At 35.1% G+C, this 25,708-nt stretch overlaps 2 protein-coding genes across 4 annotated transcripts in view; one reads left to right on the plus strand and one right to left on the minus strand.

Annotated features, from left to right (window-relative positions):
* Nucleotides 1-383: 383 nt before the first annotated feature.
* LOC127872923 (uncharacterized) lies at nucleotides 384-10,346 on the minus strand. The gene is made up of 4 exons (XM_052416462.1): nucleotides 10,198-10,346; nucleotides 9,935-10,021; nucleotides 7,934-8,014; nucleotides 384-3,641 (listed from the first exon to the last, which is right to left on the minus strand). Exons 1-4 carry the CDS (start codon nucleotides 10,234-10,236, stop codon nucleotides 3,540-3,542), a joined length of 309 nt encoding a protein of 102 aa, XP_052272422.1. The 5' UTR covers nucleotides 10,237-10,346; the 3' UTR covers nucleotides 384-3,539.
* The window catches only part of LOC127872909 (BRISC and BRCA1-A complex member 2-like), a 44,561-nt gene continuing 29,120 nt past the window's right edge, over nucleotides 10,268-25,708 (plus strand). For all 3 annotated transcript variants that reach the window (XM_052416433.1, XM_052416431.1, XM_052416432.1), the window contains exons 1-2: nucleotides 10,268-10,435; nucleotides 21,870-21,952. Coding sequence is in view for 2 of the 3 variants with exons in the window: in XM_052416431.1 (XP_052272391.1) it covers nucleotides 10,311-10,435; nucleotides 21,870-21,952 (208 nt within the window). In the remaining variant the exon portion in view is untranslated. The remainder of the gene's footprint in view (nucleotides 10,436-21,869; nucleotides 21,953-25,708) is intronic.

A 25,708-nucleotide genomic window follows, 5' to 3' on the forward strand; every position in this document is an offset into this window, starting at 1 on the left:
CCATTCGATTAAAAACCTGAAAATTATAAAGCACTACAAATGCAAAACTATAGATATCTACTTTTCTGGTAAATGAAAGAACATTTTTTTTATTGATACTAAGTGGATTCTATCATTTTTATTGATACTAAGTGGATTCTATCATTTTTATTGATACTAAGTGGATTCTATAATTTTTATTGATACTAAGTGGATTCTATAATTTTTATTGATACTAAGTGGATTCTATAATTTTTGTTCTATTAAATGGATTGAAGCTTAACTTGAATATCCAGGATATGTCCATCAAGGTGCAAACACAAATCTGATCATACCGAGTGAATTCCTGTTTAGAGGAAATATTACATTTGGATTAATAACATGGATTTAACATAAATCAAACATGTATTTTTCTCTTTATGTATTCACAACAATTTTCATGAAAGCACACTGAACATTCATGCATGCAATTACTAGTACCCTTTAAAATTACTAGTACCATTTAAGTCACATAAAACATTAATATTATTTCAAAATACAAGCAAATGTATCGTACTTTGCCCATGCCAGTATATAAACACGTTGCTAGAGTTTCTATACGGTACATTCTATTCCTAACCTGTTTTGAAAAAAAAAATGTTTAGAGCTGAACATTAATGTCCAAAATAATATGGATTGTGCTAAAATAGATTTGGGCACTGCACCAATCACCAATTTGATTCAATAACTTCTTTTGAATGCTAAAACCAATTGAAAGAGATGGCCCTATGTCAATCTCGTAGTTATGTTAAAAGAAATAGCAATTGTTGATATAGTGCTAGTGCTACAATGTATTAGAACCATAAACACCACTTTGATACAGATGCAGAGGTCCAACAATAAGTGCTGTATTTTGACCTTTAAAGTCAAAACATGAAGACCTTAAAGGTAGCCATGCGTAATTGCGGATCTGTGTGAACAAGACCTGTCACATACACATAAGCACTTAAGTCAATTTTCAAAGTCCTTAAATGCAAGGCATAATTTATTTTGAGAACAAACTTTTATCCAAGATTTCAGCCAGTTGAAATGATGTAATTCACTACATTTCTTGTTGAATATGGAAATATTTCTGGTAAATTAAAGTAAGCCACAACAATACTCAAAACCAACGGATATTTTGTAAAATAAAGTTAACCCATAAAAAGTGTTCCTGATGGCGAAAGCCAAACTTTCAACGCTAGATGTGGTATGGTAAAATAGATTTAACGAGATAAGAAATGCTTGTTTTTATTTCTTGTGTGACAATATATTCCATGTGAATTTACCACGACGATATCCTAACATTTACAAGCGAACCAGAGATAGGCTTCGAGTAGCTCATGAGAACTATGTCGTGCTATCTACGCTGCCAGTATCTCTTTAAATCTATGTAACCACATCTAGCAATCAATTTTTTGGCTATTGCTATAAGGAACACGAAGTTTTTAGGGTTAACTTTATTTTACAAAATAATTCATGAAATATTAGTTGATTTTGAGCATTTATGTGGCTTTAAAACATAAAACAACAAATAGTCAAAGATTGAAAATACACAGGCAATACAATAAGTTGGTAGCAATCATTCCAAGATATACAAATACATGCAATGACAGTTAATACTTCTCAATACATGAACCTAAGCTCCTTTAAATTGTTGTCAATTGCCTGCCATTTTGGATTTCATAGCAACAACAAGGCAAACTATTCCTCATATTGTAGATTAAGTGTAGAGTTTTATTAAAATCTGCCAAAGGGCATGATTGCAGTACATTTAGGGACCTTTTAGTGGGCAAAATAGTACACTTTGTTCATCAAATGTACTAAGTATTTTGGTTATCTGCTAAATTTTTAAAATCTTAAGATGGCTAGCAGTCAGACATTTTCAAGGTGATATTTTACACTACTACTCCTTACGCATATGAAGTATTTCATGTAGATCTAGATACATACATTACAGAAGTAGTTTAAAAGGGCAACCAAATGCTTACAGACCAACCAGCCAATCAAACAATCACCATGGTGACTAAAGTATTCCTATTTCTTTGTGTCGCCCAAGACATGTAGACACTATAGATTTTGTGATGTTTTTTTAACAAATGATCCGAGGCAGTAATAGAACAAAGTTGTTTCTTTTAACATATAAACAAGCAAGCCCAAAAGTGGAGCAAATGCTGACCCATTGGTCATCATTTGAGCCAACTTAGTTTAGGACCACCATACAATTTTACACACCAAATTTTAAACCCCTAGCTCTTTTTCTGAGAATAAGATATTTAAATGCTTGTTACAATGCACATCTTTACAAATCATGTGACTCATGGGGCATGGTTAATTTTGATCCCAGGTGCATGATTTGAACAAACTTTGCAGAGGAAAACTAAACATCAAATTACATACCCAGACCCTTGCAGTTTTAGATATTTTCCATATTTATTGATATTTATTAGTTTTTATTTATGATTCGATCACTGGGGTGGTATGGTTTGACCCCAGTAGCATATTTGAACACACTTGGTAGAGGACTACCATAAAATGATGCACGCCCAATACCAACCCTATTGGCAATGTGGTTTCACAGAAGATTTTTAAAGTTGTTTACTATATACCTATAAGGAAAACAAGTAACCCCCAGAGCAAGGCCAAATTTTGACCCCATAAGAATTTTGCAAACAAATGTTAAAGAGGACCACCACCATGTTACACTCCAAATATCAATACCCTGACTCATGTGGTTTCATACAAGATAAGTTATTTAGTATATAAGTCCATATAACTCGTGTGACCCCTTGGTCCTGGCCAGTTTTGACCCAAGCAGCTTTACTTAAACTAAGGACTGAACCACTAGACGATATTACACACCAAATATTAAAGCATTGACCCTTGGGTTTTTTATTAAGTTTTGTGAAGTTTAAATTCTTGTAAATCTGTTTTAAGCTCTGGTGACCTACATATGAAATGGACCAGAAATTGTTTAACAACTTTTTAAGAGTGGCCAAGGATCATTCCTGTAAAGTTTCGTTAAAATCTGTTAAGAGTTAAGGACGGGAAGAAAAAAGTTAATGATTCCAACTTACACATGTATGCATTAACGAAAAACACAGACTCCTAAAAGCTCCTAATGAGCACAATGTGCTCAGGTGAGCTAAACCTGTTGTGACCAAGATTTATTTAGATTGAGGAATAGCCGCATAATTATCTCTCCCTGTGACATAAAGATTGCGCAAAAATGTTACTATCTTTTACTTAAATTTGACAAAGTTACATAGTTTTACACCAAATTACCCTGTTTCAAACTCAGCCAAGATATCTTTGGCATGAAATTTTTGAGTAAGTCTCATAAATAGTGTACATGAAATCTGAAAGTGCACGGACAAAAGACAAACAAAAAGTGATCACATGAGATCACCACACTCGGGCTTTGAACAGGTAAGCAAAAACACATACAATGGTGATAAAATCTTGACAGGTAATAAAAGTATACTTAACAAAAATGCTTATTCTTTTTAAACTTGTACAGAAAAAAGAAATTTACTAAAATTTTAAATTCTGGCATCATTCCTTGGAACACGTTTGTTTTCCCAGTTTGGATTGATGTCCACTACGCTAGGAGGGGCAGCAAACATTTTGGCTTCCAATTCGTTCTGAAATGTAAAACAGTAGTATTTCAATATATGAGTATGCATAATTTGCCTTGTTAACTGATTAAAATTGATTTTTTTTTTCAATTAACCCAGGCATTGTCTCATGCAGTTGCTTACTGGTAAACCTTGCACTGTTATAATTCTTTACAGTTTAATAGCAAGTTACTGAATTAAACCCTTAAACCTAATTCAAGTCATCTTAAAACAAGTTCTCTATTGCCAGACAATAATTTGCAAGGAACATACAAAACAATTTTGAAAATCAAATCCTCGAAAACTTTACATGTTGGAATGGTTCAGCATACTAAATCTTGGCTGATTGATCAATAAACAGCTTGCTTGTTTCTATTTTTTTAAACAAGTCGTCTGAATGATTTCTTTGTCTCATCTCATATTCATTGTGCTTTTTATATCCTTGCCATCCATGGCAATTTTAATGCAATTGTGGTTCATTTCTATTTATCACATGAAAAATTTGCAGGCTGTGGTTTAGAATGCCTACATACGACATTGACAATGAACTGTCCCAAAATGCATAAATAAAGCTCTGACAATGAACTGTCCCAAAATGCATAAATAAAGCTATGACAATGAACTGTCCCAAAATGCATAAATAAAGCTATGACAATGAACTGTCCCAAAATGCATAAATAAAGCTATGACAATGAACTGTCCCAAAATGCATAAATAAAGCTATGACAATGTACTGTCCCAAAATGCATAAATAAAGCTATGACAATGAACTGTCCCAAAATGCATAAATAATGCTATGACAATGAACCAGGGTTTTTTTTAGGGAAAGGGAAAGACGCTGGACGCTGGGTGAAAGGGGAAAATAGAGTGCAAAAGAGACATATTTGGGGAAAAAATAAAAACTGTTTTAATCAATGTCTATAACTCATCTACTCTGATTTCAGGCAGGTTTTTTGGGGGGGTTGTGGGGGATGGGGCCTTTAGATTATGTGGTGGAAATTTTACGCACGATTTTCTACTTTGGAGAAAAATACTTACTCTCTCATTATAACATTTGTACATGTTTGCACTATATTCATTGCTTTTTTTCATAATTTTGTATGTTTGACAAGATTAAATTAAAATAGAATTGAGATATTATAATCATGAGACACATCTTTCTATTAAAAAAATAATAAATATATATATAATTTTTTTTATTTTTTTGGGGGGGGAATTTTTTGGACCGGAAAGGGGAAAAAAACAGCCTAGTTTGGTGGGGGAAGACGCCGATATTCGGCGTCTGTTCTATAAGGTAAAAACCCCCTGATGAACTGTCCCAAAATGCATAAATAAAGCTATGACAATGTACTGTCCCAAAATGCATAAATAAAGCTATGACAATGAACTGTCCCAAAATGCATAAATAAAGCTATGACAATGAACTGTCCTAGAATGCATAAATAAAGCTATGACAATGTACTGTCTTAAAACGCATAAATAAAGCTATGACAATGTACTGTCCAACATGCATAAATAAAGCTATGATAATGTACTGTCCCAACGTGCATAAATAAAGCTATGACAATCCACTGAGATGAATGCCTACAAGTAGATATGACAATTAACTGACCGAGCATACCTAAATTTAGCTTTGACATTGCCCTTGCATAGAATGCCTACATGTACCTATGATAATGCCTACATGTAGCTAAGACAATACACTGGCCTAGATTGCCAACATGTAGCTATGACACTGCACTTGCATTCAATGCCTACATGTAGCTATGACAATTCACTGGCCTAGAATACCTACATGTAACTATGACAATGCACTGACCTTGAAAAACCAACTTGTAGCTATGACAACTGGTCTAGAATGCCTACATGTGACTATGACAATACACTTACCTAGAATGCCTTTATGGAGCAATGCCTATGCACTGGCATAGAAAACCTACATGTAGCTATAACAATTCACTGGACTAGTGTACCAATGACCATGCAACTGGACTAGAATGCCTACACGTAGCAATGACATTCCACTGGTCTTAAAGGCCTACATGTAGCTATGAAAATGCACTGGCATAGAATACCTACACATAGCTATGACAATGCACTGGACTAGAATAACTTAATGTTTCATAGCTACATATGGGTATTCTAAGCCTATAGATTGTTAAAGCTACATGTTAGCATTCAAGGCCACATGAAGCAATGACAATACGCCAGCCCAAATGCTTACATGTAACTATGACAATGAAATCCAATAGAATGTCTACATGTAGCTATGCAAATGTGATGGCCTAGAATGCCTACATGAAGCAATGGTAATGCACTGTTCTATAATGCCTACATGTAGCAATGACAATGCACTGGCATAAAATACCTACATGTAGCTATGACGATGCACTGTACTAGAATGCCAACATGAAGCAATGGAAATGCACTGTTTAGAATGCTTACACGAAGCAATGACAATGCACTTGCATAGAATACCTACATGTAGCTATGACAATGAAATGTTGCATGATGCCTACATGTAGCTATTACAATGCACTGTTATAGAATGCCTACATGTAGCAATTAAAATGCAGTGGCAAAGAATGTCTATATGTTGCTATAACAATGTTCTGGTCTAGAATACCAACATGTACCTATGACAATCCATTTCAATGCAATCCCTAAAAATGCCTAAATGACAAGTAAATGTAGCTATGACAATGCACCGGCATAGAATACCTAGATGTAGCTATAACAATGCACTGACCTAGAATGCCCACATGTAGCTATGACAATACACTAGCCTAGAATACCTAAATGTAGCTATGACAATGCACTAGCCTAGAATACCTACATATATCTATGAAAATGGACTTGCCAAGAATGCCAACGTGAAGCTTTAACAATGTATGTGCCTAGAATACCTGTATGAAGCTATGAAATTGCGCTGCTCCTTGAATGCCTACAAATAGCTATGACAATGCACTGGCCTAGAATGTCTACATGTAAACAAGACAATTTACTGTTAAAGAATACCTACATGTAGCTGTGACAATGCACTGGCCTATAATACTTTCAAGTAGCTATGACAATGCACTAGTCTAGAATGCCTACACGAAGCTTTGACAATTCACAGTTCTAGACTACCTTCATGTAGCTATGACAAAATGCACTTGCTTTAATGTCTACATGCAGCTACGACAATACACTGTTCTAGAAACCTACATGTTGCTATGACAATACACTGGCCTAGAATACCTACAAGTAATTATAGAACAATGCACTGGCCTAGAATGCATAAATGTAGCTATGACAAAGCACTGGCCTAGAATACCAACATATTGCTATGACAATGAACTGGCCTAGAATACCTAGAGGAAGCAATGACAAGGCATTGCTCTAGAATACCTACATGTAGCTATGATAATGCACTTGCCTAGAATATCTTCATGTACCAATTTTAATGCAAAAGCCTTAAATGCCTACATGTAGATATGACGATACATTGCATAAAATGCGTACATGTAGCTATGACAATGCACTGTTCTAGAATACCTACATGTAGCTATGACAATGCACTGCTCTAAAATGCCTACATGCAGCTATCAAACTAAATTGTTGTAGAATACCTACATCTATCTATCACAATACACTGGTCTAGAATACCGTCATGAAGCTATGACAATGCACTGGCCTAGAATGCCTACATGTAGCTATGACAATTCACTGGCCTAGAATGCCTACATGTAGCTATGACAATGCACTGGCCTAGAATGCCTACATGTAGCTATGACAATGCACTGGCCTGGAATGCCTACAACAAGCTATAACAATGCACTGGTCTACAATACCTTCATGTAACTATGACAATGCACTGTTCTAGGATGCCTACATGTAGCTACATGACAATGCACTGTTCTAGAATGCCAACATGTAGCTATGAAAATTAACTGGCCTAGAATGCTTACATGTAGCTATGACAATGTACCGACCTAGAATGACTTCATGTAGCTGTGACTATGCGCTGGTCTAGGATGCCTACATCTAGCAATGACAATGCACTGACCTAGAATGCCTACATGCAGCTATAACAACAAACTGTTCTAGAATGCCTACATGTATATATGACAATGCACTGGCCTTCCTATTATGCCTACATGTAGCTATGAAAGTTCACTGGCCTGAATTGCCTTAATGCGGGTATGACAATGCACTGGCCTAAAATACCTATATTTAACTCTGACAATGCACTGTTCTAGAAGGCCTACATGAAGCAATTACAATGCACTGGTCTATAATGCGAACATATAGCTATCACAATATACTTGTTGTCTCACCTCTTCTTTTATTCTATCAAGCTCCTGTTCTGTTATTCCATACTTGTCAATAAGTTTTCCCACGTCACGAATCTCTGCTTCCTGAAAGAAGATCATCACAATGAACATATCCTTACACTGAACATGAATTTTGCAATTAGCTGTAATCAATATTTTTAGGAAAGACATGATCCAGATTCGAAATTTCCTTAGATTTAGTAAGTATAGTTTTACCAAGTTTCATTTAGATCGAGTCATAAATGTGGTTCTATAGTAATAATATATTTTTTCAAAGATGTCACCTGGTGACCTAGTGTTTTACGCATGTGACCCAGATTCAATTTTGCCCTAGATTTAGTCAAGATAAACACTCTAACAAAGTTTCATTTAATATTGAGTATTAAAAGAGGGCTCTAGAGTGGTAACAAGGTTTTTCCAAGGTATGACCTGGTGCCCAAGTTTTTGACAAATGTGACCCCAGATTCAAACTTGGCCAAAATAATGTCCAAATAAACATTTTGACCAAGGTTCATCAAGATTGGCTAATACATGTGGGCTATAGATAGGTAACAAGATTCTTCTAAGATTAATGCTGTTGACCTAGTTTTTGGACCTGGCCCAGATTCAAACTCAGCCTAGATTATGTCAGAAAAAACATTCTGACAAAGTTTCATCAAGATTTGATGAAAAATGTGGCCTATAGAGCGGTAACAAGCTAAAAGTTGATGATGCACACTGGACACCATCTGACGCCAAACAGGTGTTCTAAAAACAGAAAAAAGGTCATAATTTTGCCAAATATTGCTGAAGCATAATTTCTTTTTTTTAAGATCATCTTCACGTTAAGGTTGTTTAGCTCTGAAAGTTTGAACAAGATCCAAACTTTTTTTAAAGAATTTTTATCGGAAAAACAAACAAAGGGCAATAATTTTCCAAAACTTGTTGCAGTCAAAATTCCTTTTATATGATCAGATACAACACATTTAAGGTTATTCAACTGTGAAAGATTGAGCAAGACCCAACCAGGAGTTTCAGTTGAGTTCAAAACACAAGCCTAAGGGGACTCTATATTCCTTCTTGGAAAAACAGACAAAATCCATAATTTAGCCTTCCATTCTTTGAAATCATCTACACATTAAAATCATTAAAGTGTGAAAAGTTTGATCCAATCACTTATTAAAGAGGAGACATGAGCTTTGCGTCGTACAGACCAGGATGGAACTTGAATAAATTAGGTGGATATATGCAGAAAAAGAACAGGAGAGTGTTTATGCGCTCATTATGAAATGAAAGGGAGTTACGGAAAATCGATTCTCAAGTTGTGCTAAGTTATTCCATGCTGGACACATATACATGATTTGTTTGCTGAACAGGCTCAATCGCTTCAATTTTTATATTTTACACAGAATTTCATCATGTCCACTCATTCTTTTAAGATTTTTAAAAAACATTTATTCTTGAGACAGGACCTCCTACATTAGTTCTTATTGAATGCTTTGAGCTTTTATGTGTACATAAGTACAGCTCCCAACGACCCGGAGGGTCAATAGCTGAGAGTTGGAATGTTGCAGAGCTTTTATGTGTACATAAGTACAGCTCCCAACGACCCGGAGGGTCAATAGCTGAGAGTTGGAATTTTGCAACTACCTCGGTACTTTAATAGTGTTGTTTTTTACAAATTGACGAATTAGTTAAGTGTTTTATCATTTTAACATTGAAAGAAATATATACAAAATGACACTGCAGACATTTACATTTACATAATTTATACATATTAATTTATGAGACTTAAAATTTCGTTGTTGACATGTTGCAAGCCAAGGAATAATAATGGAGTGTTTCTGTTTCAAACATTTTTATGTTACCTCAACACAAGATTTAAACCGACTCTGGTAAGCCACCCTGAAATGCGTGCTCTGCCATGGGTATTTGGGTAGGATTGTTATACAAGCAAGCACTATATCTATAGTCAACAGAATGGTGTTTTAATTATCTACAAATATTTTTAAGAAAAATATCAACCTGTTTCAGAATATCCAAAGAGTCTTTCTTAAAAAATCTCAGTTCTTGAACTTTTCTCAGCACGGCTAGTGTTCCAAAGAACGTCACCTGTTTTAAAACAATCAGCATTTCATCAATGAGTTAAATCATGAAAGGTACGAAAATAATTGAGTGCGAATGGATACATCTATATTTTGCGTATTCATTGGTATACCAATACAAATTCTAAACGTACACGAGAACTAAAACCCGTATACATAACAGATAAGAAATTAACAACATACAGTTGCAGAAAAAGCTGTCAGTTTCGAAATTCTAACCATCGTGATGCATGTCCTCAGCGAGTTGTTGACGTTTATATGTTAGTGTCGTGTAACCTTTGTGTAGATCAAGCAAGATGCTTGAAGAAAATATAATATACAGTTTATTTCCTAAACTGAGTCATCTAATTTTAAATTGTATGCACGAATGTGAAGTTGGAATATGTGCTGGAAGAATCAAATTAACAGAATTGACATACGGGTAAAAATTTATTACGCAACTTATTTTGTAATGTGTTTTCGCGTTTGGTACATGTAGGTCACAATATACCAAAAGATTTCCTACAACACAAATTCAATGTAAAAGCAATAACTTTAACAAAAAATAAAGTCAAACTTTTGCGCGTAGACACCCCCATAACCATACCTTTTCTTAAAGAGCATTCCAAGCCGCAATGATTTAAACAATAAAAAAGATAGGTCATCAAGTATGTAAGAAAGAACTCTATGCGAATCAGCAGTCACTGTTTTATGGCCATCTTTTTACCGGCATCTCTACAGTTGATGATGGTTTCCTGCCAACTGTCAAAGTCTCATGTAGTCTCCAACCTAAAAGCAAAAGAGTGAATTTGTAGTATACAACAATGTTTTCCCTGCGGGTTATGGAGGTTTCGGTAAATGACAAGTTCGGTAAATTGATTTATATAGTAAATGCCGTGGAGGTTTCGGTAAATTGGTATAAATAGGGATTTTCGCACCTTTTGTCAATAAGCGTGTACATTAATTGAGTTGTTTGGCGCTAATTAAATTATCTGTTTAAATGTACGGAGTTGAATTTATCAATTTAGAGATGTTTGCAAAGTGTAAATATTAATTATCCAGGCTTGCAACCTATTAATATTCTAATCAAGGGAGTAAATTATATATTAAAAGTTTATCTTTAGGTCATGATTGTTTTGTTTTTTATATATGTTTTTTAACAATTAGTTGAAAAAACCTTAATTAAAGCGTATCAGATAAAAAATATATAATAATGTGCAGGGTTTTTTTTCCTTCTTTGGGACCCGCCGAAAATCGGCCCTTTCCCCTTGGATTTTTTTTCCCCTCAGCTGGTAATTTTCCCCTAGATTTCATTTTCCCCTAAAAAAAAAAAAAAAAAAAAAAAAAAAAATTTTTTATTTTTTTTATTTTTTACCTTTAAATATATAAGTTAACCTGATCCACTGTAGAAACTAGAAAAATCTTGCATAATTAAATTATCTGTTGCCTTGAATTTGTTTTAAAAACAGTAAAATATGTTAAATTGATTATTTTAGACTTTGCTTATTTTCCCCAAAATCCAGCTTTTCGCACAATTATTTTCCCCAAAATTCGACGTTTCGCGCGATTTTTTTCCCCTCAAAAAAGGCCAGGCCCTTTCCCCAAAATCAGATAAAAACCCCTGATGTGGCTATTACAAGAGGTGGCCTCCACGTAGCAAGAGCTGGGCAACATATTCATTATGTTGGCAAACTACCTCATGTTTATATAATGAGAAATTTTCGGTGGTTTAAAATACTAAGATCAAATATGTTTGTTTCTTATATAAATAAATTTCTCGCTTCTTTTTTCTACAATCAGGTCAGCACATAAGGTATTATTCTTAAAATAATCTAGATATGTATGTTTAGATCGTGAACATGCTTTAACACTGGTGGCAGAGTTTTTACATACACGACCAGTAACTTTCAAACTGTGAAATAAACAAACATTTTCCTTCTTTAATCATGTTTACAAAAAAATACTGGTGGTGACATCAAAGGATGTTTATTTGTGGTAAAAATAACATTATTATGATAGTGATCATCACAGCAGCTTGCTATTACACAGGGGTTCTGAAATATTTTAAGAGTCTAATTGTCCACGGACAAGTTGGACCCACAAATTCACTTGTCCGTACCAAAGAAGTACTTGTCCGTACTTTTAAAATAGATAAAGGAAAAGGTCATTACTAATTAAGCAAATAATACAAGCATACACTTTTGTTAACTTCTATTTTAAATTATAAACATAGTTAACTAGAAAATTGAACAAAAAATACAAGAAAGATGTGCATATAATAAGATCACGTTTAAGTCACACATGATACTAGTCTTATTTATAAGACGCGGAAAGAATTTAGAGATACTTTTTATGTGGGCTAAATTCTTTGGAACTCCAAATATTACCAATATAAAAAGTAGCTTAATATTTGAGAGCGTAAACAAGTTCGACTAACATGATACATGTACCATCTCGGATATTTAATAATCTCAACATGACTACACAATTCACTTGAAATACAATAATATTTAATAATCTCAACATGACTACACAATTCACTTGAAATAAAATAATCTCCGTTAATTATAAGTATATAATTATCCGCTAATAAAGGAAACTCCTTACGAAGTTTACATTTACACACATCGGCAACGTTTCAAGCCAAGGAAAATCAATTAGCCAAGACTCAAAAAATTCTCGTTTCCGCTTGGCGTCGTGTGTTTATCATATTCATACTTGGCTTTTCTCTTCTTTTCCGACGCCGAACTGATTTTATCATTGGTCTGATTAGCGTCATGGCTAGACGTTGAAGTGGTTTTATTATATAAAAATCGAATGCAGGTCGTTAGAACATGTATGCGGCCATTTGCAATGTACGAAAAGTGTTATCGTAAAATTCTTATGCGTGATTGGCTGTTGCTATACACATGTGTGCTGGTTTCTCTATTAAAACAGGGACATAGGTCCCTGATTAAAATTGTTTTCTTATGCGTGATTGGCTGTTGCTATATATACTCATGGATTGGTTTACCACATTAAATAATTATTATCGGAAAATAACATACCTCCAGTTAAAAAAGTGTGCTAGTCCGCAGATTAATCATAAGCTATTTATATAAACTTTGTTTTTTATTTTCGAAAAATATTGAAGTTTCGTTCTCGAAACAAATTTTACCACGGAAATTTTACTTGTCCCCGGACAAGCCAGCTTTCAAAAACTGCTTGCCCGGAAGGGTAAATTGACGACTCGGACAACTCGGACAGCATATTTCAGAACCCCTGTTACACAGTGTATTCATTCTGCTGGCGTTGTGTTAGATGTCATTTTTATCAGTTTTCAATTATGTCTATCTCTTCGCTTAACTCAACGTTCAATGGCACGCGCACTTAACATAATTATAAAACATAACGCTTATCATTATATTACTTTTTATTAATTACGTACACGTATTAGATTTTATATATTGTTTTTTTCTTGTGTTTTTCTCAACCAGAAAGAAATAATAAAACATGGAATATAAAATTCAACATTTGGCTCTTACAAGAGGTGGCCTCCACGTGGCAAGAGCTTTGGTTTCATATTTATTATGTTGGCAAACTACTCCGACCATGTTTATATATTGAGAAATTGAGTATTTATCGGTGGTCTAAAATACTATTGCGCTTTATATTTAAACTTAAATCATTTTTATTAAATCATATTTTACAAGAAACTTTTTTAAATAGAATTAAACTTAATTGAAGATCTTACATTGATTCCGTCATAAATCATTATTTATTATTACTATTATGTTATTTAAATAAAAGCACCAATTATAAAAAAACAACAGTATTGCGTTATTTAAATCGTAAATTTACCTACAATTTCCTAACAGAATTCGTTTTTCAGAGGTAGCTCATTCATTTCCCTTAATTCTTTACCGTAGGCATAGCATTAATTACTCAACTCAAAATTAATCCACAGTTTGCAAATTAATGCCCCTAATGTTATTGTAAGCCAATAATAGGTGTCATTAACACCTCGTTGTAGGTATACCACCTCTATAAAAACCAATTTACCGAACCCTCCACGGCATTTACTATATAAATCAATTTACCGAACTTGTCATTTACCGAAACCTCCAGCACCCTTCCCTGCCACATGAACACAGAAATATTCAAAAATAAAGGCATGGCAAGTGCCCGTATAGCTAAAGAAACTTCAGCGTACAGTTTATATAGTATTGACATACCTGTACACTGAAGCCAACCCCGTATTGAAAGTCAACCAGAGTCGTAACATATTTATGTCACGTTATAAATCAAAGAAAGCTCATTTTCTTGGATACATTTCTACATATACTGGTGAATGAATATAAATTACTGCATCGGGGAATATTTTAAGGTTCAAATGTTTCAAATGCATCTTACAATAGATAAAAATAACTCTCATCAGTCTGAAATCCACAATTTTGACGCCATTGTCGCTTTGTCACGTGACGAGTTTTCATTTGGATACTTTCAAATCGACCTTGACATTTTTTTGCTGAAATTGTAAACATTAATTTCGTTTTCTGAAATCTATTATTTGTGATTAACAACTTACGTCTGATGGATTATAAGACTGATCTCAGTGTGAATCAGGTAGTTTTAAATAATATTTACTTTGAGTTTGTATTAACACTGCAATTTGTTTACAAAACAAGCCAAAATAATCTAAAATACCGGGAAATGTCATTCTGAATTTGAAAACACTTGAGCACATGGTATGTTACTAAAAATAGAAATGACGTCATATGACCGTGAAATCTCGGGAGATTCGCATTTCAAGAAAGTCTGTCACATCGCTGTTTTTCTCGATATGTAAGAGCAAAATAGATACATTTTAAATGTTTAAGATAGTATTTTGTGAAAAGTTTAATGTGAAAAATGTCAATCTTTCCAATCAAGTGGTTGATTTGGGCCAATAACTGCATTTAAAAGCTGTTTTGGACCGGTCTTTGTTAACTGTCAACTTTTCAGGAATTTCTGGTTGACATTCCTAATGGGGTTGGTCCATAACTATAAAGTCGCGCCAGTCAAAAATCATAAAAAGCGACATTTAAAGTTATGGTAGCCAGAACTAGTGCCCGTACAGAGAATTGTGTCTTCAAATAAATGAAGATTTTGTTTTTAGAAAGTAAAACATTGAACACCAAACGTATTTAGTATATTGTAACCTATAAGAGAAATTTATTTTGACTGAAATGTGTTTTTCTTGCATATTATTATCTTCCCATCCATATTTCACCAATATATTAAGTTTGGCTGGACAAGCTGTCCATTTGGCCATTCTGTATCATATTTTTACACGCGGGTGTTTTCGGTCTGAAGAAGGCGATATTAGGCCTGTTAAAGCTTAAATGCCCCTTTAAGATTTAAAGCTGTTGTGTTCAATATCTGCAATAAAATACCAAAACAAACCAAATAGACATGCATGTGGGGCATATGTGTGGTGGGGAAAGAATGAATTTGTTAGATATTTTCACTCTAAGCAATTTTGATAATGTCTTTTTTGTGTGTTTTTTTTAATCACCCCAAAAATGTCAATTTCAAAGCAAAAAAAATCCAATTTTTCATCCAAGACCATAAACAAATTAGTCAAAATGAGAGATCAAAGATACTTTGAAGTGTAGAAATCAATAAGCTTCCAATAACTTGTCATTTCACACCAATAAAAGTGTGAAATCTTGAAAGCGCCTTGTCATTTATTTACCAGCCGCCAATGATATATTCTAGCATATAATGTATGGGTGCCTTTAAACTGCAGCAGATGGTCAATATGCATTGCCAGCTCTCATTTAGAGGTTCAAGAGAATACAAAATTGCATACTGTTGGCACAAAATAAGTACTTTAGGCTATTTTTATGGTTGCAATCTGGTCAAATATGCTTATTTGCTTGTGTACATGATAATAAAATGACATTATTACCTGTTTTGCCATCAACAACCCTTATCCAGTGGCCCTTGTCTTAGTCGAAGACATTCCTCTACCTGAAAAAGTCAAAATACCCAATAGAAATAGATATAAAATGAAACAAAAACATGCATTTATGTATTTTAAGTGTACTTTTATGAGTAATATGAAGTGATAAAGCTTGTTAAATTCATGATTGTACTAAATATGAAGGCTGGCTAAGTTAAGCATCTGCTGCACTGTCCATACTGTAAAAATGCCTGCCATTCCATGTCGGTGAAATGGGGCTCTGTTTGAATGTTCATGCTTTTCGCACAAGCTATTTTTGCGTTACTGGATCACGGAGTCCCTGGTGTTGAATTCTGACTTCATGTAACACATAACACTACACAGTCAACCAATATGCGGTTGAATTTAAGTCGGAAAGCAATTTAGCCCTTATTCCGCTATATAAGGGTGGGGGGTCAACTTGAAAAACAACTATTTTAGGTCAAATAATCTGAATTCATGCATTTAATGCACTCATTTTATTCTCTTTTGTGAAGAAATTACCAAAAATCTGCTTTCCCAGTCATATTTTGCACTTGCAGATGATATTTCATTTTTACCATAAGTTAGTTTAGGTCACAATATACCAAAAGATTTCCTACACAAATTCAATGTAAAAGCAATAACTTTAACAAAAAATAAAGTCAAACTTTTGCGCGTAGACATCCCCATAACCATACCTTTTCTTAAAGAGCATTCCGAGCCGCAATGATATAAAAGATAGGTCATCCAGTATGTAAGAAAGAACTCAATGCGAATCAGCGGTCACTGTTTTATGGCCATCTTTTTAACGGCATCTCTCTTGTTGATGATGGTTTCCCGCCAACTGTCAAAGTCTCATGTAGTCTCCAACCTAAAAGCAAAAGAGTGAATTTGTAGTATACAACAATGTTTTCCCTGCCACATGAACACAGAAATATTCAAAAATAAAGGCATGGCAAGTGCCTGTACAGAGAATTGTGTCTTCAAATAAATGAAGATTTTGTTTTTAGAGGGTATAGCATTGAACACCAAACGTATTTAGTATATTGTAACCTGTATGTTGCAATTTCATTTTAAATTGTAGCTAACGACCCAAACCACAGGGAAAAGTCTCGATTTTTTGCAGTTACACTTGGAGCAATATTCTAAGAGTTACTTACAAATTTTAAAGTTTAATTAAAATAATTATTATATGCATTGTCTCATTATCATAACTGTTCCGTGCACAGGAGGGATATATATATATATGTCTGTTTGTATGTCTGTGTATCTGGTTGTTCACGCATATCTTTCTCCATATATATAAACAATCAACTGTGAACGAGTATCTATTAATAGATCCCGGAAAACGGAAATAACGTTGTTGTGAAATATAATTATCTCCCTTGAAACACAAAAATACTCATAATTTCACTGTATCTTCTAGATCCATTGTATTTCCGCTGTGTCTCTAACATAGTGTTAGGATAGTTTATGAATCTTTATTGGATCCTGCCCAAATACAACTATGGTTTCATGTTTGTAATAAATGTTCATGTAACTGTCCCTTCTGTGTATGTAAACTGTTCCAACAATGGAAGATGTGTTGCGGTGAAAGTATGGGGTATATAACTGTGAATGAACCATCTTTTTTGGGGGGATGGGGATTTCTCCGAAGTCTCCAATAGGAATATGTCTGTCTGTTTGTCTATCAGTCTGTTTGTATGTCTGTGTATCTGGTTGTTCACGCATATTTTTCTCCATATATATATATATATATATATATATATATATATATATATATATATATATATATATATATATATATATGCTATAATAGCAACAAGGAGTGCAACTTCATTTGCCGTAAAACTACACCATCAAAAAGTATTTCGATACTGGCAATACATACCGCAATACGTCACAACATTCATTTTCAATCTGCATGTATGCTTGTTCAATAAGTTTACTAGAACAAGTTGCAATTCAATCTCAGTTTGGCCAAACTAACCATCACCTCTCATACATTAGTAAATTTTTATGCCCCCGGAGCGATAGATCCGGCGTATATTGTTTTTGTCCTCTCTGTCTGTCATTCTGTCCAAAACTTTAACCTTGGTTAAAGTTTGATAACTTTTGCAATATTGAACATACCAACTTGATATTTACCATGCATGTGTATCTCATGGAGCTGCTCATTTTGAGTGGTGAAAAGTCAAGTTCAAGGTCATCCTTCAAGGTCAAAGGTCAAATATCATCGTATTTTTCTTTCCTAAAACTTTAACCTTCATTAAAGTTTTATCATAACTTTTTAACCAGGTTTTCCGAAGGAAAAAACTGGTTATTAGATTGGCGAATGCGGGCGGGCTGGCTGGCTGGCGGGCTGGCGGGCGGGCGGAACAAGCTTGTCCGGGCCATAACTTTGTCGTTCATTGTGAGATTTTAAAATCATTTGGCACATTTGTTAACCATCATTAGACAGTGTGTCGCGCAAAAAAATTACGTCAATATCTCCAAGGTCAAGGTCACACTTTGAGTTCAAAGGTAAAAAATAGCCATAAATGAGCTTGTCTGGGCTATAACTATGTCATTCATTATGAGATTTTAAAATCATTTGGCACATTTGTTCACCATCATGGGACGGTGTGTCGCACGAAAGAATCACGTCAATATCTCCAATGTCAAGGTCGCCACGACTAAAAATAGATTTATTTTAAAACAAACTTACAAAGGGGGTTAATTTTTTTTTTCATTTCAAAAGTTCAGTTTGAGTTGTCTCCCTTTATCAGATTTTTTTTCACAATGAAAACCTGGTTTTGTGACAATTTTGTCCCTTGTTTAATATTGAACACAGCAACTTCATATTTGGCATGCATGTGTATCTCGTGGAGCTGCACATTTTGAGTGGTGAAAGGTCAAGGTCATCCTTCAAGGTCAAAGGTAAAAAATAATAAAATTCATTTCTCCATTCAATCTCTTACTTACTTCTCGTGAAGCTGCACATTTTGAGTGGTGAAAGGTCAATGTCAACCTTCAAGGTCAAAGGTCAAAATATAAAAACATAAATTTTCATAACTTTTTATACGCCCGTATAAAATACGGGACGTATTATGTGAAACCCCTTGGCGGGCGGGCGGGCGGCGGGCGGGCGGCGGGCGGAAGGCATCACTTTGTCCGGACTCTAATTCAAATTGTATTCATCCGATCTTCACCAAACTTGGTCAGCAGTTGCATCTAGTTGATATCTAGGCCAAGTTTGAATATGGGTCATGCCGGGTCAAAAACTAGGTCATAGGGTCAATAAGTGCATTTTCAAAGGGGCCACTTTGTCCGGACTCTATTTCAAATTGTATTCATCCGATCTTCACCAAACTTGGTCAGCAGTTGCATCTAGTTGATATATAGGCCAAGTTCGAATATGGGTCATGCCGGGTCAAAAACTAGGTCATAGGGTCAATTAGTGCATTTTCAACGGCGCCACTTTGTCCGGACTCTAATTCAAATTGTATTCATCCGATCTTCACCAAACTTGGTCAGTAGTTGCATCTAGTTGATATCTAGGTCAAGTCCGAATATGGGTCATGCTGGGTCAAAAACTAGGTCAAAGGGTCAATTAGTGCATTTTACTTTGTCCGGACTCTAATTCAAATTGTATAAATCTTATCTTCACCAAACTTGGTCAGTAGTTGCATCTAGTTGATATCTAGGCCAAGTTCGAATATGGGTCATGCCAGGTAAAAAACTAGGTCATAGGGTCAATTAGTCCATTTTCAACAGCGCCACTTTGTCCGGACTCTTATTCAAATTGTATTCATCCGATCTTTACCAAACTTGGTCAGTAGTTGCATCTAGTTGATATCTAGGTCAAGTTCGAATATGGGTCATGTCGGGTCAAGAACTAGGTCATAGGGTCAATTAGTGCATTTTCAACGGCGCCACTTTGTCCGGACTCTAATTCAAATTGTATTCATCCGAAACTTTTAAACAACTTTTTATCCTGCGTCAAAGTGGTATGGGGGTATAAGTCACATTCAGTGACAAAGCTCTAGTTACATGTAATATCTGAAAAAAAAAATGCATGTTCTTTGTTAGCACAAAAATCACTAGTGAAGGTATCTTCTATTCATCTTTCAAAGTTAAGGGAGATGAACAATAATTATTTAAAAAACATTACTTTTGTTTTCATTATGTATTTTTAGCTTGACTATTATATATTAAATATATATAGTGGAGCTATCCTACTCACCCCGGCGTCGGCGTTAGCGTTTGTGTGAGCGTGCAAATGTTAAAGTTTGCGTACTACCCCAAATAATTCCTATGTCCCTTGACATATTGCTTTAATATTTTGCATACTTCTTTACCAACATGACCCCAACCTATAAACAAGAGCAGACAACTGTATCAAGCATTTTGTAAGAATTATGGCCCTTTTTATACGCCCCTTTTAAAAAAACGGGACGCATTATAGTTTCATCTTGGCGGCGGGTGGGCGAGCGGCGTCCACGGCAGTTTCCGCTCTCTAATTCAAATAGTTTTTTTCCGATCTTCACCAAACTTGGTCAGAAATTGTATCTAGACAATATCTAGGTCAAGTTCGAATATGGGTCATGCCAGGTCAAAAACTAGGTCACAGGGTCACTTAGTGCATTTCAAGCATTTAGCATGGTGTCCGCTCTCTAATTGAAGTAGTTTTCATCATATCTTCACCAAACTTGGTCAGAAAATGTATCTGCACAATGTCTAGGTCAAGTTCGAATATGGGTCATGCTGGGTCAAAAACTAGGTCACGGGGTCACTTAGTGCATTTCAAGCATATAGCACGGTGTCCGCTCTCTAATAGAAGTAGTTTTCATCCGATAATCGCCAAACTTGGTCAGAAGTTGTATCTATACAATATTTAGGTTAAGTTCAAATATGGGTCATGCCGGGTCAAAAACTAGGTCACAGTGTCACTTAAACCATTTCAAGCATGGTGTCCGCTCTCTAATTGAAGTAGTTTTAATCCAATCTTCACCAAATTTGGTCAGAAGTTGTGTCTAGATGATATGTAGGTCAAGTTCAAATATATGGGTCATGGTAAAGTTATCAAGTTGTCCAAAGCCTTAAAACGGGCGTATCTTGTGACAGTTTGGCACTCTTGTTTAATATTGAACACAGCAACTTAATATTTGGCATGCATTTGTATCTCGTGGAGCTGAACATTTTGAGTGGTGAACGGTCAAGGTCATCCTTCAAGGTCAAAGGTCAAAAATAATAAAAAAATATTTTGCATTTCTCCATTCAATCTCTTACTACTTCATCGTGGAGCTGCACATTTTGAGTGGTGAAAGGTCAAGGTCAACCTTCAAGGTCAAAGGTAAAAAAATAACAAATAAAAATTGTCATAACTTTTTATGCCCCCGGTTCGAATGATCGGGGGCATATTGTTTTTGGCCTGTCTGTCCGTCATTCTGTCCCAAAACTTTAACTCCCTAACATACAGGGAGGTAATATCACCCTGTTACATTTACATTAAAGTTTTGCAATAATTTTTGAAATATTGAACATAGCAACTTGATATTTGGCATGCATGTTTATCTTATGGAGCTGCACATTTTGAGTGGTGAAAGGTCAAGGTCATCCTTCAAGGTCAAAGGTAAAAAAAAAAGCGGCGCATTAGGGGGCATTGTGTTTCTGACAAACACATCTCTTGTTATTTTGAAAAACAGATCCATTCGGACAAAAGTTAGAGGCATTTTTGTAAATAAACCAGCTTTTCTCATCAAACCAAGTTAATATAATTTAATTTAGCAATTTTACCAAAGTATTGTATTAATGTTTTATAATAAAAAGAATTTAAACATGTTATCATGCTTATCTCAAGAATTATACAATTCTGCATACCCATAGAGGTAAAAAACACTTGCTCTTAATCAGACACAATTTACGGTATATGCAATTGATATTTCAGGTGTCCAACTGTTTTGGCAGACAACCAAGGAAAATGTGACAGATTTAAAGTTGTCATACCATATGCTGGACAAACTTTAACATGTATGTATTTAATAACAAAAAAGAGTATCATTAGACAATGCTAAGCTCACCTAAGAACAATGCACTCATGGTGATGTTTTTGTGATCACATTTTTTGTGTTCAAAAATGGGTCATAAAAGGTCAAAAATTAGGCCACAAAGTCAAATTTAAAAGGCTTGAGAACACCCTGGAAGTCACATTTTTAGCTCACCTGAGCACAATGTGCTCATGGTGAGCCATTGTAATTGCCTTTTGTCCGTCGTCCATTTTGCAGCGCTATAGATATAAACAAGCATATTTGCGTTATTACGGAATTAAAATAGCCAAAAACATAATAAAATTCAAAATAAAGCGTACAAAAACGCAAATACAAATTTAATAACGTAATTCCCATAAAAAACTTGCGTCACAAAACGCAATTCTTACGAACACCAGGAGTATTTTTTAGACTGGTTATTTTCCGTACAAAAATGTACCGGATAGGTTATACGTGTATGCCGTCCTATGAATAAAAGAAGGCAGTCTTTCCAACGGTTATCAATCTTAGGGGTATTATTGTAATTCTTCGTAGACCCGTCCAATTTCTACTTTCATTATCTGAAATAATCAAATTGGCCACTAGTGTTGTGTACAATTTAAGGACCAGACTTTGTTCAGAAATTCAGTAATTTTTTGTTGTTATGTACAGGCACCTATTTGAATTCCATTTGTATAAATAATATAGTAACCTTAGTAGATTTTATCATATTATATATGTCATTCCTTAAATTACCCAATTGAGTTAAAAATTGGGGGTGAAAAACCAAATTAAGCTCAAAAGTAGGGGGTGAACATTTTGGCTAAAACTGTAGAATTTACAAAAAACGTATTGTTGTCAAAAACAGGAGGCGATTACCCAAAATACCCTAAAAGTTATCTATAGTCCTGATTATGCATCGTGCGGCGTCAACATTTGCCTTGTTAACATCCTAGAGGCTACATTTTATATTGTCCGGTCTTCATGAAATTTGGTCAGAAGATTTGTCGCAATGATATCTAAGATGAGATCAAAAATGGTTCCTGTTGCTTGAAAAACATGGCCACCAAGGGGGGGAATTTTTATCCCCACGATTTTTGAAAAGCGTGGGGATATTATGGTTATCTCCGCCGTCTGTCTGTCTGTCTGTCTGTCCGTCCTGGCCACTATCTCCTCCTACACTATTAGCACTAGAACCTTGAAACTTACACACATGGTAGCTATGAGCATATGTGCGACCCTGCACTATTTGGAATTTTGATCTGACCCCTGGGTCAAAAGTTATGGGGGTTGGGGTGGGGCCGGGTCAGAGATTTTCACTCATTTTTTAGGTTATTTTACATTAACTTCTTCATTTCTATACCAATTTTCTTCAAATTGAAACTGAACCTCTCTTATGACAATACAGTCAATGTCAACTATGCATGGCCCCATTATCAACCCAGGGGCGCCCCGCCCACATAGACCACACTCACCCAAAATTGCCTTTTACTATAATTTCCTTTTTTCTTCACAGATTCACTTCACATTGATACTGAACCTCTCTTATGACAATACGGTCAATCTCAACTATGCATGGCCCCATTACCAACCCTGGGGCGCCCCACCCACATAGGCCACACCCACCCAAAATTGCCTTTTACTATAACTTCTTCATTTTTTTAGGATATTTTACATTAACTTCTTCATTTATACACCAATTTACTTCAAATTGATACCGAAGCTCTCTTCTGACAATACGGTGGATCTCAACTATGCATGGCCCCATTACCAACCCTGGGGCGCCCCGACCACATAGACCATCCCCACCCAAAATTGCCTTTTACTATAACTTCTTCATTTCTACACCGATTCACTTCTAATTGATACTGAACTTCTCAGTCTCTTATGACAATACGGTCAATTTCAACTATGCATGGCCCCATTACCAACCCTGGAGCGCCCCGCCCACATAGGCCACACCCACCCAAAATTGCCTTTTACTATAATTTCTTTATTTCTACACCGATTCACTTCTAATTGATACTGAACTTCTCTTATGACAATAAGGTGAATCTCAACTATGCATGGCCCCATTACCAACCCTGGGGAGCCCCGCCCACATAGGCCACACCCACCCAAAATTGTCTTTTTCATTTCTACACCGATTCACTTCTAATTGATACTGAACTTCTCTTATGACAATCAGGGCTCAAGCTAGACTCCAATTTTTGGGAGAAGTCACTTCTCCCTAAGCTCTGGAGAGGGAGAAGTGGGGCAGTTTTAGGGAGAAGTGGATCTTTTGCAATCACCGATGGACCATTGTGAACCATAACCTGTAAATGTGTATGAACTAAAGTAATAAAATAATTCCTTTTAATAAATTTATTACTGACAAAAATATAAGCATAAAATTATAAGAAAATAATGTTGAAAAATCAGTTTTATAAGCACTAATTTATCAGTTCATACATATGACACAAGAGCAAAGCATAAAACTCAATATATACATGTATGTTTTAATTTGAGCACTTCAGCTCAGTACAAAAAGCACTTTTTTACTTATAGTACAGCTTGCGGACTTTCAAGTCTTCTCAAGATTTATTTCGGGTAAAAATTACAGACAATAGGAAAATCAGCTTCAGTAAAATTGCGACCCCATCAAATTTATTTCCGAGTCTGTGACGCATTAATATTGTTTAACATGTTAATTAAACAAACCCAATATTAAAGTAGATAAAATAGTATAAATAATCTAATACAACACTGCCGTTATTTACGATATATGCGTTTAGGAATTTTGTAAACACGGGCGTCCGCCATAATAATTTCAGCACATCGGAACTCAACTTGCGTAAAACACTTGCTCAATGAACCGTTAAACTCCACCTCCGTTCTCTGCAAAAGATTCGAAGGCGGAGCTATGCACGTGCTATTATTTAATTGGACGATTACCAATGAGGAACAAACACACGATTAGTTCGGCATGTTGATTGCTAGACAAAGGAAGCCAATTTTGTCGGCGAGAAATTTGTCGCATTATTGCTTCAGACAGGAAGCGGCTATCCTTTGATGACGTCAAACTGTCAATTCACACAGAGTGCAAATTTTCCGAAGACTTTAACCGACTCTTTGTTTACAATTCAATTGAAAAACAAACACTTGCTAACATTAAACATTGGATTAAATCAACGAGTTTGCATGACAATAACAACTTTAACAAGCATTACCGCAACGACGCGGGAATTGATCTACCTAGATTTTTTTTCGACACATTTAAATCACGCTTTTAAGCCGCGTCATGCGAAAATGGGTTTTATGCGTTTAGGCCAGTATCTGAAAGTATTATATTCGATATGTGTTTGTGTGTCGTATGAACGAATCTGAACTAAAACTAAATTTACAGTTGCGATAGACACCTATAAACATAGCATATACTGTTACATGCGCATAATATCACTCCAATCGTTTCGGTCAGCATATCTTAAAGTATTATATTCGATATTTCACATTACTGCCCCAGCCCTCTAAGCCGAGAGGAACTGTCTTTTTTATAAGGATCGGAGTTAGTGTTCGTGTGTCGTATGAACGAATCTGCACTAAACCTAAATTTACATCGTACATGATCAGTTGTCAAACGAAAGACGCTTGATATTTAATGCATTATTTTTCTCTTTCCGGGATATTGTTTTAGTATGTTGATGCTGCATTAACAAATATAAGTGTATATGAAGTGATAACACCAAAAATAAACACCGGTTGCGATACAATACGGTCAATC

The sequence above is a fragment of the Dreissena polymorpha genome, chromosome 3, assembly GCF_020536995.1.
Source record: "Dreissena polymorpha isolate Duluth1 chromosome 3, UMN_Dpol_1.0, whole genome shotgun sequence".
In the NCBI taxonomy this organism is placed as follows: Eukaryota; Metazoa; Mollusca; class Bivalvia; order Myida; family Dreissenidae; genus Dreissena; species Dreissena polymorpha.

Excerpts from the sequence above, each read along its gene's own strand:
- LOC127872923 (XM_052416462.1), bottom strand. The coding sequence starts at position 10,236 with ATGGTTAGAATTTCGAAACTGACAGCTTTTTCTGCAACT. Across the intron at positions 10,022-10,197 it reads TGACAGCTTTTTCTGCAACT|GTGACGTTCTTTGGAACACT; the intron begins GTATGTTGTTAA and ends GTTTTAAAACAG. Across the intron at positions 8,015-9,934 it reads CTTTGGATATTCTGAAACAG|GAAGCAGAGATTCGTGACGT; the intron begins GTTGATATTTTT and ends ATCTTCTTTCAG.